At 33.3% G+C, this 16,182-nt stretch overlaps 1 protein-coding gene across 1 annotated transcript in view; it reads right to left on the bottom strand.

Moving 5' to 3' along the window:
• The window catches only part of MAN2A1 (mannosidase alpha class 2A member 1), a gene marked incomplete at its 5' end in the record, with an annotated part of 128,091 nt that overhangs the window by 53,314 nt on the left and 58,595 nt on the right, over positions 1-16,182 (bottom strand). The window contains 2 exons of the mRNA XM_084304915.1: positions 12,834-12,901; positions 15,633-15,747. Coding sequence (XP_084161041.1) covers positions 12,834-12,901; positions 15,633-15,747 — 183 coding nt within the window. The remainder of the gene's footprint in view (positions 1-12,833; positions 12,902-15,632; positions 15,748-16,182) is intronic.

Here is a 16,182-nt window from a genome sequence, read left to right as displayed (position 1 = left end):
CAATTATAGGTTACTTCACCCCATTTTTCCCCATATCTAGCCTAGTTTGCATGCATTTCTGCTATAAATTACTAAAGATGGAAAGAGCATATAAAACAATTCTTCTGAAAGTTAATGACATTTACCTAAATTTTAGCATCCTTTAATTCAACTTCAGCTTTTTTTGCTTTGTTTTTAAAGGGATTCAGGGTATTATCTGGTCATCTTGCCATACTACTCTTTTGGTTCTTCAGAAGTTGGACACACTTGCCTTCACTGAAGACTGGTATTTTTTCTACAACTCCACAACTCCAACAGTTACTAACATGAGTTTAAAAACAAAGTTACACAGCATTTCAAGATACCTTTCTGTTACAATGAAAAAATACTTAATGTGAAATTTTGGTAACAATTTTTTAAAGAAAGTCTTTCAAAATCTGACATATGAAAATCATGTGTCCAGTCCAGTGACTGAAATTATTCAATCTAGTTCATACTTGTTTCAAGGAAAATTTGATTCTGCAGGTATTATTTAAAAACACTCCTCATTTTCACATCTGCCATATAAATATTTACTTCTGAAATGCATAAAGCTCTCCAGATTTCATCCAAAATATACTTTTTCTACTACATGTTACTCATAAAAATGAACTATACATAAGCCTCTCTCTTAAATTATCAGGAATCCCACTTGATTGACAATTTTCTTTTAATAGTGGCAAACCCTATAAAAAAAATAAGAAAATAAAACCATGAAATCAAATTGTCCGTTACTTCTGAGTTTGGAAGTTCTTAAGTCCTTAAGGAGTTATTGAATGCATTTTTGCATTGATATTCATGGATATTTAATTGTCCAGTAATATGTTGTTACATATCCAAAGATCATTTTCTTCCAAATTTATGTTGAGAAAGGAACCAAAAAACAATAATACCCATACATAAAATAATTCAGCATTAGATTTTATTTATTTATTTATTTATTTTTTAAGAAAAAAATAACATTTCCATGTCAAACCATACCATCAAACCATACAGAAATCTGAAGTTAGGAATTTAGAATACTTCCTCTATGAATACAGCTGGATTTACTTCCTTTATAACACATATATATAGTATATATGCTACGTTGATATGTGGGGAGGGACAGAGTGAAGATCAAGTATTTTCCAATATTAGGAAATATCCTAACCTTGGCATTCCTAGTGAGCAACCAATATTGCTAATAATTTAAGTAGTTACTACTCAACATTTTTCACCTGATCAGAAACCTACCTATCCATTGTAAATCTATAGAGAGAGAGTATATTTACTATAACTCTGTACAGAGTGGTATATATAAATGTACCATTCTGCAAACATTTAGTATGTGAAATAGTTAAAATATCCAGCACTCAGTCAGCTCATCAACTCTTTCATGAAGTAGAGAAACACTCTTCATTTTATAATCAATATTATTTACCAAGTGTCAAAATAAAGTTTGTCAGAGGAAAAAATATTTATCCTAATCAGGAAACATTGCCTGCACAACAAACTGAGAATAAGGTAGTGTGATGGTGTGCTGGGAACAGCACTTGTAAGTACAGCTGTTCTCTCTCTAGATCGAGTTCTCACACAATCATCAGGTTAATGTTTCATATCACTGGATGTTCTTGTATGCCTCAGAACACTCCACTGCTCTGGTTATTCCAGTTGGTCTAATAAAAGACAACTTGTACAAAGCAGCCTATAACCTTACTTACCTGATTTGCATGTTTATACATGTAGGTTGGTTTGCTGCAACTCTGAAGAGTAACTTCAAGACAGAAAAGGCAAATCTATGTAATCATAATAATAGGTCTAGAAGCTTGCTTTTCATTGACCCCTTAGCCAGAATTAGTATTCAGCAGGACCACCTTTGACAAATGCTACAACTACTGCAGCTTCCAGAACTGTCTATACGTTCATCTCAAGCATCCATTTTGGTAACAAGCAGTAACGCTTTTATTACTTCAAATTAAACATTTCTTCTAATTATTTCTTCCTTTCTTCCACTGCAGATAATAATACAACTGTTTTTCTTTGTAACAAACCTCTATGTAAAGTCTCATGTTTCCCATTATTAGATTTTCGTGTTTTGTTTGTTGTTTTTTTTTTTTTTGAACAGATTATACCCATACAACACCTCTTTGTTTGCTTTCTTCAGCTTATTACTCCTGCTTTCCTGCTAAGACTTCCCATACCTTCATCTTATTGCATTTTCCAAAACTAGATACCATAATTTTGCTGAACCCTTCACCATTCTAAGTATAACATACTATTTCAGTTATGTTTTACACAGAACACGTCCATTTAAATAATCCAAAGGCAAAATGGCCTCTGACACCGTATGAATAAGGCTCTCTGAACCTGTGATATTCTGCAATGCCTAGTCTTTTCCTGCTTCTCTAATGTCTAGTTGGTTAGCCCCCACATTATTTTCCATCTGATGTGTAATACTTCTATTGACCTATGTGCTAGCGCTCTATGAAGCACTAGCTCTAGTTTATTAAGATAATTTTAAATTTCAATCCTATATAGATTGTTTATTCCCAGGATGATGAAAAAATTTGTATTTTATTTAAATTCTATTAACATATGACTGATACAAATAGAAAGTATTTTGAAATTTCATGATCTGATCAAAAGAATTAATTGCTTGCTTGTTTTTGGCCTCACTTTGCACAAAAAAACTCCACCATCCTCAGATGGATGACTAAGGATACAACTTGAATCATATGTAATATCCAACATTTATAGATGAGAATCAGAATTATCGTTAGTCAACCAGCAAGCTTGCTACTCAAGTGAATGAAGGTAAAAAAGCAAAAACGTGCTCACAAGAAACTGACCTGAAACTAAATAAATGTGTGGAATTAAAATATGATGGTAAAGTCTGACTTTCTGCTTCTCAGTTTTAATAAAAAGCGAAGAGATCAAACCTACTTTATTATTCCTCTTTTGGTTAGCAGTTTGTTTTATGTTTGTTTTCCTTGTTTGTTTTTATCAGCGCATTATGAAAATGAATGTTCAGAAAAAAGCTACAGCATGTTAAGCTCAGAAACTACAGAGAAACTGTTTTAAACTGTATCAGCACATTCTAATTATATTACAACATTTAGTTTCAATAATTGCTACAGCTTTAATATACCCCTTCTTTGAGACAGAGTGGACGCTGAAACCATTAGCTTGCTGACTATACAATCCTGGACTTTAAATGAAACGTGAAAGTGTTTTGTGAGGAAAACCTTAGGATTGAAGAGCTGCAGTCTCAGATACATTTTCAGAAGTAAACATGAAATTTAGGTCAGCACAAGTATGAGTGGTTTCATAAAAATCCAAGTTGACCAAGCAGTCTTACTCTCTATTGTCAGAGAAAAAAAGGACAAGTCCTCTGTTAAAGGAGATTCTGATAGCTTCTCAAGGTGCTTTTCATTGACTGTATAAAGTCTAAGGATATATTTCAGCTTATGTTACTGGGTAAGCTAAATAATACCAATATAGTCGTCTATACCACGTCCAGCTAAGCTTCTTGTAAATTTAAGAAATTGACTTTGCGACTACCCCTATTATCATAGATGTAACAAAAATTATTTTACATCTCAGCTACAGCTCTTATAATCTAAATAAACTATTTATTATGCGTTAGAATGCCTTGAATATATACATGTATATATAATCAAATATTATCAAATATGAACTGATTGAACAGTACAAGGTAGAATGAGAGGACTAGGGGAAATGGTTATAAACTAAAAGAGGGGAGATTTAAATGAAATGTTAGGAGGAAATTCTTCACTCTGCAGGCGGTGAGGCACTGGCACAGGTTGCCCAGAGAGTCTCTGGATGCCACATCCTTGGAGGTGTTCAAGACCAGGTTGGATGGGGTCCTGAGCAACCTGATCTCGCAAGTGATGTCCTTGCCTATGGCAGGGGGTTTGGAGTTGGATGATCTTGAAGGTCCCTTCCAACCTGAGCCATTCTATGATTCTATGATTAAGATTTTTACCTCTTCTTAAAATGAGACATCTTTTCCAGTTTATGAAAAAGAAAAAAATTCCCCCAGAAGAATTAGCAGGAATCTAATCTCAATTTGGAATTATAGGCATAAAACAGAATGTGTTGTTTTCATAAAGTATGAAAGCAGAGATGTAAGTAAAATATATGATCCACAAATCAACTTTCCATTATAGAATGAAACTGGTTACATCAAGAAATAAAAAGAGATGCTAGCAATAATTCAGTAGTATCACAATAACTCAGCAGCGATTTGGTTAACACAAAATGGAATTATCCTATGATTATGGCCTCCTCTTTAAATGCTGTTAAATACTTACTTTGGCAATAAAGCCATCATGTTAAAATTACGTATTCTTTGTAAAAGCCATAAAGGCTGACAGTTCTGATTAACATACAAATAATTAAAAACGGTGATTTTGTGCTTTAAAAAAGGTTCCATTATCTTATCTTGACATTTTAGATTTCTGTATTACTTCAGCAAGGCCTTCCTAATGACAAACCTAAAGTCATTTCTTCCACCATTAACACAGGTAAGAGAACTCACAGACCCATCAATTCTTTCTGTAACTGTACAGATGTATCTTCATTATAACTATAGCTCATGCAAAAGGCAGAAAATTAAGTACACTACAAGTATTTAATTCTTCTACTCTCACAGGGAATACAACCTTAGCACAGCTTTCTCAAGAACAAACTATTGGACGTCCTCAGGTAAACAGTGTTCACAGTAAACACAGACAACATCACAGTAAAAACTATAAATGTTGAGAAAGAAAAAAAAAAAGGGAAAAAAAGCCACTAATACCAACCTAAGACAAGACTTGTAAAATGTTATGTACCTACTATATATGCCAGATACATTCCTGTGACTTGAATGGATTCTAGTGGCACACAAATCCTAATCTGGAGCATATAACTACTCTCCAGTTAAGGATAAAAGGATCAAGTCCAAAGGCACTATTTTAAATTTCTCTTTTACCACAAAGTTGTGAGGTCTGAAGTCCAAGATGGGCTTGAAGCCCCCTGACTTTTTCAGGATCAGGAAGTGCCTTCACTAAAATCCTTTCCTTGTTCCTCTTGTAGTGCAGGCTTTATAAATCTGCATTTAGAAGGGAAAAAAAATCTGGTTCAGAAGAACAGAAAGACTTTTAAGTATGCTGTATCACTTCAGCCTGTGCCTTGAGAGCCTTGGGCTAACTGAAGTGTTGCCTCAAAGCAACTCCAATAAAAAGGCTGAAGGGGACAGTGCCTGGAAATAGTAATAATAATTATAATAATAATACACAAGTATACTAACATACTGAATCAGTGTGGCTTCTGCTTCCAACACGGCTTCAACAAGTATCTGCACACAATCCAGATCTTTCAATTGTATTCAATTGTTTACTAGCATATTCCTTCACAATGATCACTTTTTTCAAAAACAAACCCAGTTTTTGTTTCGTATTTTTTTTAGACACACCTCTCCCCTGTGTGTTTAGTTAGACTATTCATTCTGCCTTTCGTATTACACTTCCATTACAGGCTGTTTTCAACAGAACTCAGAAAAAAGTTATCACCTAGTTGCAGGAGTTTTAATGTTAATGTTTAATGTTATTTTTTTAAACAACATAAGCATCAAATACAAGTATCTGATAAAGACTTCACAATCTGATTGCACTATCACTACAACCCAAACAAAAAAAGTTGAAATGCTGTATATTGAGCTAAAAATATTAAACTTGGGCACTTTTGAGAAAGACACAACACTACAAAATGCATCACCTTATTTTCTGTTATATCTTTGGAACTGCAACTTCAAAATGCAGTCAGTAAAAAAAACTACTAATGACAGACTATCATGGGTTTATCAACAATAAAACAGACTGAAAACTGAAAAAAAAAAAAGGTTTAATATACAATAATTTTTATGTGTTGAAAAACTTATGATTAAATGTTTGAAATATAACAATTTTTAGAGCTTGAGCTCAGAGGCATGACAGTCAAAACTGAGTTTTGAAAAATAAAGATCAATTCCACAGAAAGCTTCTGAGTGCAACTAATTGCAAATCAAAGCTCCCACTTTCTTCTTGAGAAATAACAACACCTAAACAACTCAAGAAAATGAATCTCAGTTTTCAGTTTTTAATATCGAACCATTACAGCAAAATAGACCCTCATCTCTTAGCTTATTTCTTGTTTTGCTTTCAGAGTTCCCAAGTAAAACTTTTAATGAAAAGCCAGTGCCCCTACAGATGCAAGAAGTCAGTTATATCAGCACAAGTAGTGTATAAGAAACCTCAACACAGTAAAAATGGAAATTTCTGAAAAACTGTTTTGACAATAAAGAGTGGGAATTAAGGTGTTGCTAGCTCGTTCACACCCCTCATTCCCTCTCGTATCTGTCAATGCAGAATTTGCACCCTTTGGTCACAAAGGTAGTTGCACAGCCATATTCTACCTACGAAGCACAGTAGATGTATCCTGCTTTTGGTTTTGTTCATTCCAAAATCAATGTTTTAAGTAGAATAATTTTTACATAAACATTTATTTCATGTCAACATCAACTGATGTTTCAAGACTCAGATGCCTGAGTTATGCTGTATTATCCAAGCTTCTCTTTGCCTTTGCAACAGCTCTCCATTAATGAAAATCAAGAGGAAGAATATTTTTTAACTACACATTCAATTTAGTCAAAATGACCTTGAGTTTACAATGGACATAACTTTTTTTTTTTTTAGCAGTTACAGAAGACCTGAAATCTAGTAAACTGATCAGACACAATTGAACACTGAGATTAACACTAAAAAAATGTTTAAAGAAGTCATTAGGTTGTAGTCAGCCTAAGCAGACAGGGCACTGGAAACCAGAGATGTAGCTTTTCACATATGATTTCAAAGGATTTTCTCATTTTTGTACTACTGTGCTACGGACAAAAAAAAAAAAAAAAAAAAGCTTAAGAGATGTTTCTTAAGGAAAGAAAGTTGTCTTGAGGCTTGATTGAATGACCACTCATTCATCCTGTCCACCACCCTTGCGTTATACAACAGAGGTATTAATGAGAACACAACAAGCTTGTGCATAGTTCTCCCACTATTTCATGCAATTAAAAACTAAAAGGGTGCTTTTTCCTGGGGAAGAAGTGTGCTTATTAATAACATATGAACTCCCACAAATATTTTGGCCTCATTTTAAATGCTATTGTAGTTTTTCTTGTTTTCTTTCAAATTTCCCACCCCACCATTAACAGCTCAAAATATCATTGTTTCAACTGTCTTTTTTCCCCCTGCTGTTTCAGTACATACCTAGAGATACACATACATACATGTATATATCTTACCTCAAAACTCAGGCAAGCAAAATAGTTACTTAAAATGTCAAATGCTGGTAAAGCATTCTGTCCCCGAAACTACATTGGACAACTGTTTAGATTACTTGTACCAACACAGGCAACACAGATAAAACAAACAAACAAAAAGAAATTCAACAAAAAATCCACGACTGAAGCTGCAGTTGCCAAACAAGAGTATTAAAACATTACCCCAGTCCATGGCTAACTTCTTAGCTCAGAAAGACACTGTTCCTTTGCTGTGAAGCTTACTCAATTGCTTGAAATCATCAGGACAGCTTCCCTTTTTGGCAACTCACACCAACCAGGTTTCTTCCTCAAGCAAGTTATGTTTCCTGACATCTTACAACCAAATACATTAACATACACAATGCCAAGCAGAGTTTTGTACATGCTTTCACCTTTGCACATTTATATTTTATTGTACATTACGCAATCAAAGCTAATATCATAGCTTTAATTCTACATTATGATGCTGTGTTGAGAAAGCAGTGGGTACACCTGTCAAGTGAATCCTTGAAAATGTAACCAACTTGCAAAATTTTAAAGGTAAATCAGAACTTTCATTCTCAAAAAAAAAAAAAAAAAAAAAAAAGATCAGGAAGTCTGTATACAACTTCTGTCAAACCCCTGTTCCCAGATACTAAAGTAAGGATAACGTCACAGATAATTCAGCCTACTCAACCAGGAAAATGAATCTTTCTGTCATGAGTTGGATGTCACTAAAATATTTGGTTCTTTCACAGGTCTTTGAAGCAATCATTTATTACAGTGTAACCTGTTCAGAATTAATTTCCCAGGATTCACTCCTAGGTTAATCATATTTCTCCAAATATTTATACTAAAAAATCTACACTGGTATAGAGCACCAATTCAGGTATTTGACCATTTATCACATTCCTGTGTAATACTATCTCCAAGAAATGTCTGGAAATTTACACTGTCAACCCTTTATCAACAGTGTCAGCCAAACTGAGTGGCAAGAGGTTATCCCCACCCTGAAGTCCAGTGAGTGCAAGTCTCTTGCCATTTGGGAAACATGACCTTTGGTAGCCTATAACCTAGAATCATGGACTATTTTTGAACATTTGAACAGGACTCTCACATAAGTATGATGCAGTATCCGATTTCGTCAGTGCACAGACAGGCTGTCTCTTAGACATACTATAGAAATTGCTAATTTCAGAAAAGGATAAAAGCAGTTCTGCATATGGTTGGAAAAACTATATGCAAAAAGCCTGTGAAAGCTTTGTTTTCCAGCTAAAAGTTAAAATTACAAAAAAAAAAGAGCGGAACTTCTTTTTCTTTATGCGCTAAATAACTAAATAACAACATATGAAGTCCCCTACACAGAAGTGCAGAGCATGGTGTTTACCATAAACAGCTTTAGTGTTATTTATTTATTAAAAGCAAACACAAAATTAAGAACTGTCACAGATTTAAAACTGAATAAATAAAATTCTCCTATTCAAACTGGTCAATGTTCTAGAAAAAAATGGTTTAAACTTCATCACCTTTCTTAGTCTTAGTTATCCCTGAATTCTCTCATCCTGGCATATGGTCCCTCAAGCGAAAAGAAAAGGAGCAACATAACCAGGAAGCCACTGTGTGAATTCCCCACAATGAGCAGAGCTGGCCACAATCATAGAGTCAGCAGCTTTTTGCTAGCCTTCTATTAAATAAATAAATAAATATCACCTGCTGTGCACAGGTCTTTATTTTAACTTCCTAAGAAGGAACAAAACTCTAACCTAGTCTAGTGGGGAAAAAAAGTCCATAAAAATTTAACAGACCTGAAAACGATATAATGGAGCATCTTCCAAGAGGAAAGAAGTAAGAAATTAAGCTACATTAAACACTAAGTCCTTTATGGAACCATAAGCCAAGCATGAGAACATCATACAAGATGAGGCTGACCCCCAAACATTTTAGATCACAAAACCTGAAAGATTTCACTCTCCTGATTCTGAAAGGCCTCTTAGTCAGAGCAAGCTCTTACTTTTTGCTTCCCTTTGAACCTCCATTTTAATTCTTACACTCCAGTCTTCTTTTGCTCCTTGATAACAACATACTTACTAAAAATCAGACATTCTTGCTGCTCCATATTAAAGTCCATATTATTTAAGGTGGTAAAAAGCAGTCCAAAAAAACTTGTCAGTCTGCTAAATCTAAAAATATTATATTGTTGAAATCCAGTTTTTCTATCAGCAGTGTCAGAATTAAAAAAACAATAGCTACGTGCCTCTTTCAATTCCTTTTTTTCTTCTTCTTTAACATTGCTTTGTTTAAAGTGGATAGTATTGACTTAGCAGCAGCAGCAAGAATTTCTGTTTTTTTTCTACTGAATTCCGATCCAATTAACACTTCCCACAGACCACTACTGTGGTACCAATAATTATATGAAGAATTACATAGTAAAGGGAATAGAGGGATATTGCCAAAATGTAGTCATATTAATATCTTGTATTTAGGGTTTGTTAGTTGGGTTCTTTTTCCCCAAGCTGTGAAAAAGAATTAACTAGGCCTTAACTTCAGCACTCATCTATCAACCATAGGATGATTTGAAGCATTCCATGATGGCAGAGTTGCAGTAAAATTTTAAATACTTTACCTATTTCATTAAAATCAAAACATAAAAAACATCCAGATTCAGAAAAATGATGGCGAAAGAGTATTACAGAGTAATGAGATGTACAAGTGGGCTACAAAACAATACCTAATATAATAAAAGCTTGAACCAGCTTGAAGGACTCTTCTAAACTGAACAGTAACCCGAACATATGTTGTACTAGAACAAGGATTACTGAAAAATAGAACTTTGTCCTCTTTTTTTTTCCATGTAAGTTCGTTGTACTATCTCTCCTACTGTCCAATGAGTCTGTCATTTCCACTATTAAATACAACTTTCAAAAGCATTGAGAACTAAACTAAAAACTAAAAGGAAGGCTGAACAAGAGAGAGGCAAAAATATATAACTTTTCTGTTGAAAAGCAGATTTGAAAATGACAATATCATCTCTGTAGAAAAAAAGGAAAATGATTAATTATCAGATTGAAAAGAAAATATTGCATGAGCTTTCCATTAGTAGTCTGTTACTGTAAATTTATAGGTGATATGAATCAAAATGTTATAACGATCAATTGAGAATACAGAAATTTTTTAAAAAACTTGAGAAGGAAATGCAGAACTACAAAAAGCCAAATACTCAGCCAATTAAAGAAAAATAACAATTTGTTACTTTGTTACAATGACCTAACTTCTATACACAATAAAGGTATATTAGAACACAGTAACAGAAAGAAATCTAGACATTTCACGCTACAGACATGGACAATAAAGACTGTTGTGAATAGACAATAAGCATATAATAAAGTTTTGATGAGAAACAGATAATATTTTTCAATGGCCTCAAACTTCTAATTGAAAAATCAATTTCTTTCAGAAATTTCAGTCTGGACTTTTAAACATAGAAATATTGAATAATAATTTATCAAGTTGTGTTTAAGATTCTACTGAAATAAACATCTCTACTGATTACCTAGATAACTCACATGGATAGTCATAATATTCCTTTAAATTCCATAATATAACCTTTAAACAAAAGTTACAGTCTCAGCTAACATTGCATTTTTCACAATGGTTATAATGTTAGTGGAGCTTCAGAATATAACCAGAGATTAAGTTAGAAAGCTAGAAAAACTAAGCTCATGTTTATAAGAGAAAATACCTGAGCATACATAGATTTCAAAGAAAAACTTGACAACAGAGGAAACGTTCAGTAATGTTTCCTTATGCATTGCTTTAAAGTGTTTCCAAACAGGAAGCACACAAGCAGCTTTTCAGGCAGCAGTATCAATATTCCCTTGCCTTCTTTCTCCTCCCCTTTACCACCATGGTTTTTATTTCTATTTTATATCCTATAACTGTGATTACACACTCTGGAACATTACCTTTATCTTATTTGACTTACCGTATTTTCAAAATACCAGACAAGCAGTCTAAATCAGCAGTTATTTACCAATGTTACCGTCTTAGAAAGCTAAGACAAGTTCAGAGAACAGCAGCAAAAGACTCCTAAAATAATACTAATTTTAAAATAAATTTTTTGACGTGTATATCTACTTAAGGTAGAACTACAAGGAAAAAAGCAAATGCTTGAAATGCACTGACACCAAAAATTTTACTAAAGCGTACTATGTAGCGGCATAAATGGTACACTGGATGCAAACAGAAGACTTATCAGGATACAGAAGGGAAGTGGGGAATATTTCAACAACTAAACCAGGCAAGGGAAATCAGAAGCATGCAAGAGTCGTGGTCAAATGGCAAACAAAGTCTATGTTATAACTTGCTTCCAGTCAAACAAGTGTTTATATACAATATATACCATATGCACCCAGAAAAAAATATCTGGACAGATGCTGAAAAAGTTGAGAGATTTTAGTTAAATTAATACCTAGGCACCTACATTTTTGATCATCTTGAACAAGCTTAAGATAATCTATTAGCACCTATTTAGCATCTATGCAGTCCAATAAGAGAATAAAACTCCTATGTAAAAAAAAAACAAAAAGCATGTAAGTTTACATGACTGCAACAGAGACAAGGTTGTATCAAAACTACAAATGCACACATATTATATACATTTAACTTTAAAGCACTGAAGACAGTATCCCCCAAAAGGTCACAAGGTCCATCCTTTTCTCATTAAAGTTTGAGCTTTTAAACAGCTGTAGTTATAAGAGTCGAACACCTTCATAAATTAGGCAAGTCTTAGTTCTAGCAAGCTAATAGAGAAATTAAACACTAACAACAGCAAAATAATATTCACTACTTTTTAAATGAATTTTAAATATTTTGCTGTATAACAACAAAAAAAGGCCTTATATTACTAGATCTATACACCTAACAGCTCTAATATCTATAGATATATCTTATTCACTTTAGTTGGGTGTGCCATCTTTTAATGAACTTTTAAGTTATTTCAGGTTGGATACTGGATAGTCATAGGGATAGCAAAATGTCACTTCCACTGAATGTTCTAAAACTAAATTTAAATAAACAAGTATGCATCCTTAATACAATGGAAATGTAAGTTAAGATAAAACTATATCATGATTTTTAGATCTTATAAAAATTAAGATTTCTTTCATAATGTTAATTCAGCCAGCAGTAATTATGTTCAATTTGTTTCCTTTATGACTGTTCTCAGTCATAATGTATTAAAAATTACAGTGCTGCACAAGCATACAGTAAACAGACTACGTGTTGCACTACAGTTGAATTCATGCCATGCGGGTAACCTCCATATTTTGGAAGTGCTATATCCTTTTTCAAATACACATAATAATACCAGCATAATAAGCTAGACTGCATTTTACATTTAAAGTGAAACTTAGAAATGAAATGGCACCAGAACTACCAGGTAGTGAAAAAGAAACACAGTATTACTAAAAGATCTCAGATATTCAATAATATGTGAATTACTTACCTGGGTTGCAATGTCAGCTTTATAACTGTCTTGTGTGGCAAAGAATCTTGGGAAGATTGAATATCATCCTACAAGAGAAAATCTATGAATTAGCTTTTGAATACACATGATTATATGTTATGAGAGTTATGTCAATTATAAAAACTTGTTGAAGTACAAAACCATGTTGGCCGTAACATAAACAGAACCCTGTTATATCACGCTACATGGGAAGATGTCAACCTTCCTCTCCTCAAAAACTGCTTTGCAATTTTTATATTTTAGTAAGAAGATCTTTTTACTAAAGATCCTAAAGAATTTAAGACAGAGAGAAGAGAATAAAAGAAAAAGAAAAATAACAGCTCACTTTAACCAATTCAATGGGAAATCTTTGCTCCCATTAACTATCCCTTACCGTTAGATACCTTTATCTCATTGTCACCCCTGATTTTCATTCTTGCATACCAGAAATCATAATCACCAGCCTCCTTGAGATTTTCCAAAAAGTTATCAGATCTTTATACTAACTTCCTTTTGCTAAATATTTACTCTCTGAAACTTTACCATCCTGTATTTTTGTCACAAGGACTTAACAGTTTGGCATTTTGGCAGATCTTGTTGTTACCTTATATAGTACATAAAAACATCTTTCAGAAACAGTTTGGGGTGTGTGTATAATTTTTATGTGATACAAACTACTTCAAGAATTGTTTCACAGTATAGAGAAATCCCTGTTTTGTTATTGGTGGTGGGGTTTTTTGTTTGTTTTTCACTGTTTTCGCTCTTTTCTTAAATAACAAGGATCCATCTCCAGTGAAATAAGGTAGTGATGAGACATTGCTACCACCAGACTGCTTAAGTCTTAAAGACTGCTTAGTCTTTACGCAAGAAAATAGTTCAGCAGCAGTGTTGAATTTCTATAGGTTCATGTAATGGTGACCAGTACAGAATTTGCAACTGATGTGAAAAGCTCCTAGTTCCTCAGAGTATTCCAACACATCCTCAAAATCATGCTTTTTAAATCCAACTTTTGCCATATACATGAAAGCTTTCTCTCTGCACCCAATGAAACAATACTAATATTCAGGACTGGTCCAATCAATTACATAGGGTACACAGTACACTTCATACATTGGATCTCAGATCATTCAGATATCTATATTTTTTTTTTTCCCCTCCAATTATATCTCCTGGAATACTGCTACAGTGCTCCTTCACCCATCAAAAACAACAGCTGTTTTCCACTGTGAAGTCTGTATCATTTGTCTTACTTGACTTTCTTGGTATTCATTGTGAACACCAATCTATGATCAGTTCTTGATATCAGCTTCAATGAGCAACTTGATGGTATTTTAAAACAAGTGCCTTTGAACTTTCAACTTGTTCAAGGTTTGTATATTCTGAAATATGGGAAACTTCTCCCATTATTATTATACAAGGCCTTTTGGTCACAGTATCAACAGAAGTGTTGGGATATTAGGCTTTTGATGTGCTTCAGTTACTGTATATAATATAGATAAACCATAATCTACTTGTTATCAGCTGTTTTCCTCATCTTATACAAAGATTATAATTCAGTAAGAGAAGGTCTTTCTTTTTCACATCTGCTTTCACATTATCTGCTGAATGGCTTTGACTATTAGCATGCTCCTAGGCATATATGGTTTAAACAGCACTTCCACAATCTAGTGATACTAATTCCAACTCATATAGAACAGAAGTAATGAAAGTTTAGTAAATTGCAGTATCACAAGATCCTCCAATATAATTTAGGGCAGAAGTAAAAACTGAAAACTTCAGTCCATGAATGACTTCAAAATATTTTTACTTTTTAAACATGTACATTTAATTTAGCCTTTCCAACCAACAGTAAGCTTTTCCAACCAGCAGAAAAATCATGTTTGTGTCGTATGTAGAATATGCATATATAGTAGATTCAAAGTCAAAAAATATCTAAAGAACTATTTTAACAGACTGTTTTAATGTAAAGACTGTAAGAATAATTTGAGTTGGCTTACACTGGGACATGTAAGCCAGTAGAATACACGTCAGTGTGCTACCTTTTGTTATGTTAAAACCATGACAATCTAAATGAAAATCATGACAAGACTACCTTAATCCTGCTACACTGACACACAAATTAAATCACCTCGTTTTCTATCTACTCCAGGTGTAGGACTTCCTAAAATTATCTAGCTACAATAGCAGACAATTTTTTGATTAGAAAATTATTAAAATTAAGAATTATGGAAGGAAAATGTGTGTTTCTTTAGGGTGCTGTCTTCTTCAAAATGAGTCTCAAAATGATTTATGGAGATCTGTTGCTGACTTTATCCTGAGGAGATACCAGTTTTGAATAATCTCAGATAAGAAAAAAAGTACAAGACTTGTCCAGACTTTGTCCTGCACATCCAGCTTAGGCTTATGTTTGAGAAATAAATTTTTATCTTCCCTCTTTTTTTAAAGTAGCAAGCAAAGTCAAATAATATCACCACATATCACAATATATTCACATATTGTATGCATTTTGCTGAAATCACCAACAAATTTATGTCCACAAGAAAAACACCCGATTTTACTATGTCATTCACCAAGTGGAACAAAATAAGCCCATTTACTTTAGCCATGAACTCTTCAGCATCAATTGCTGAAGTTTTCACTTTTTATTTTTCAACACCTTCAATTAATATGAACAGTGGTAAGGATATTCCTGAGCAAGCATTAGATGTAAATTTCAGTATGATTGTTTCCAGGCCACTCAAACTGCATTGAAAAAAATACTATTCACATTTTTAGAGAAAATTAAGAAAGATAGCTCACCATCTTAAGGAATGGAGTTGATGTATCATAATTATAAGCACCTTTATCCTTCAGGATAAGAATATGAGCAGAGTCAATTATAACTTTTTTCAAGTTCATTAGTGAGTGGAAAAGCCTGTTAAAAATTTTAAAGTAGTATTAGTTTTCACAAGTTGTTTTCTCTCAATGTGATAAAACTAAAAAAAAAAAAAACAACAACAACAAAAAAAACACAAACAGCATTTAAAAAAAAATCAAAAATATAAGTTTCAGAAAAGCATCATTTTAAGCACTGATATAGGTTGAGCTTATAAACAGATGGTTGCAATGGATGCAAAATGACCTGACTGCAAAACGTAGAAATATTCTGCATTACACTACATTTCTAGCTTGCATCCTGAAAATTAGGTACATTTCCACTCCACTGTTATATCACAAGATATGCCCCCTAAAGCACCAGGTATTTTTTCAAAAAGATGATCTCAGGGAAGTTTGTGTTTTACACATTTAATTACCAATGTCTGAAGTAGACATAGGCCTGAAAAGTTGGTCTGACTGAAGATTGTTTTTA

Source organism: Netta rufina (genome assembly GCF_964035555.1).
Source record: "Netta rufina genome assembly, chromosome: Z".
Taxonomy (NCBI): domain Eukaryota; kingdom Metazoa; phylum Chordata; class Aves; order Anseriformes; family Anatidae; genus Netta; species Netta rufina.
This window is presented reverse-complemented; position numbering and strand designations above follow the sequence as displayed.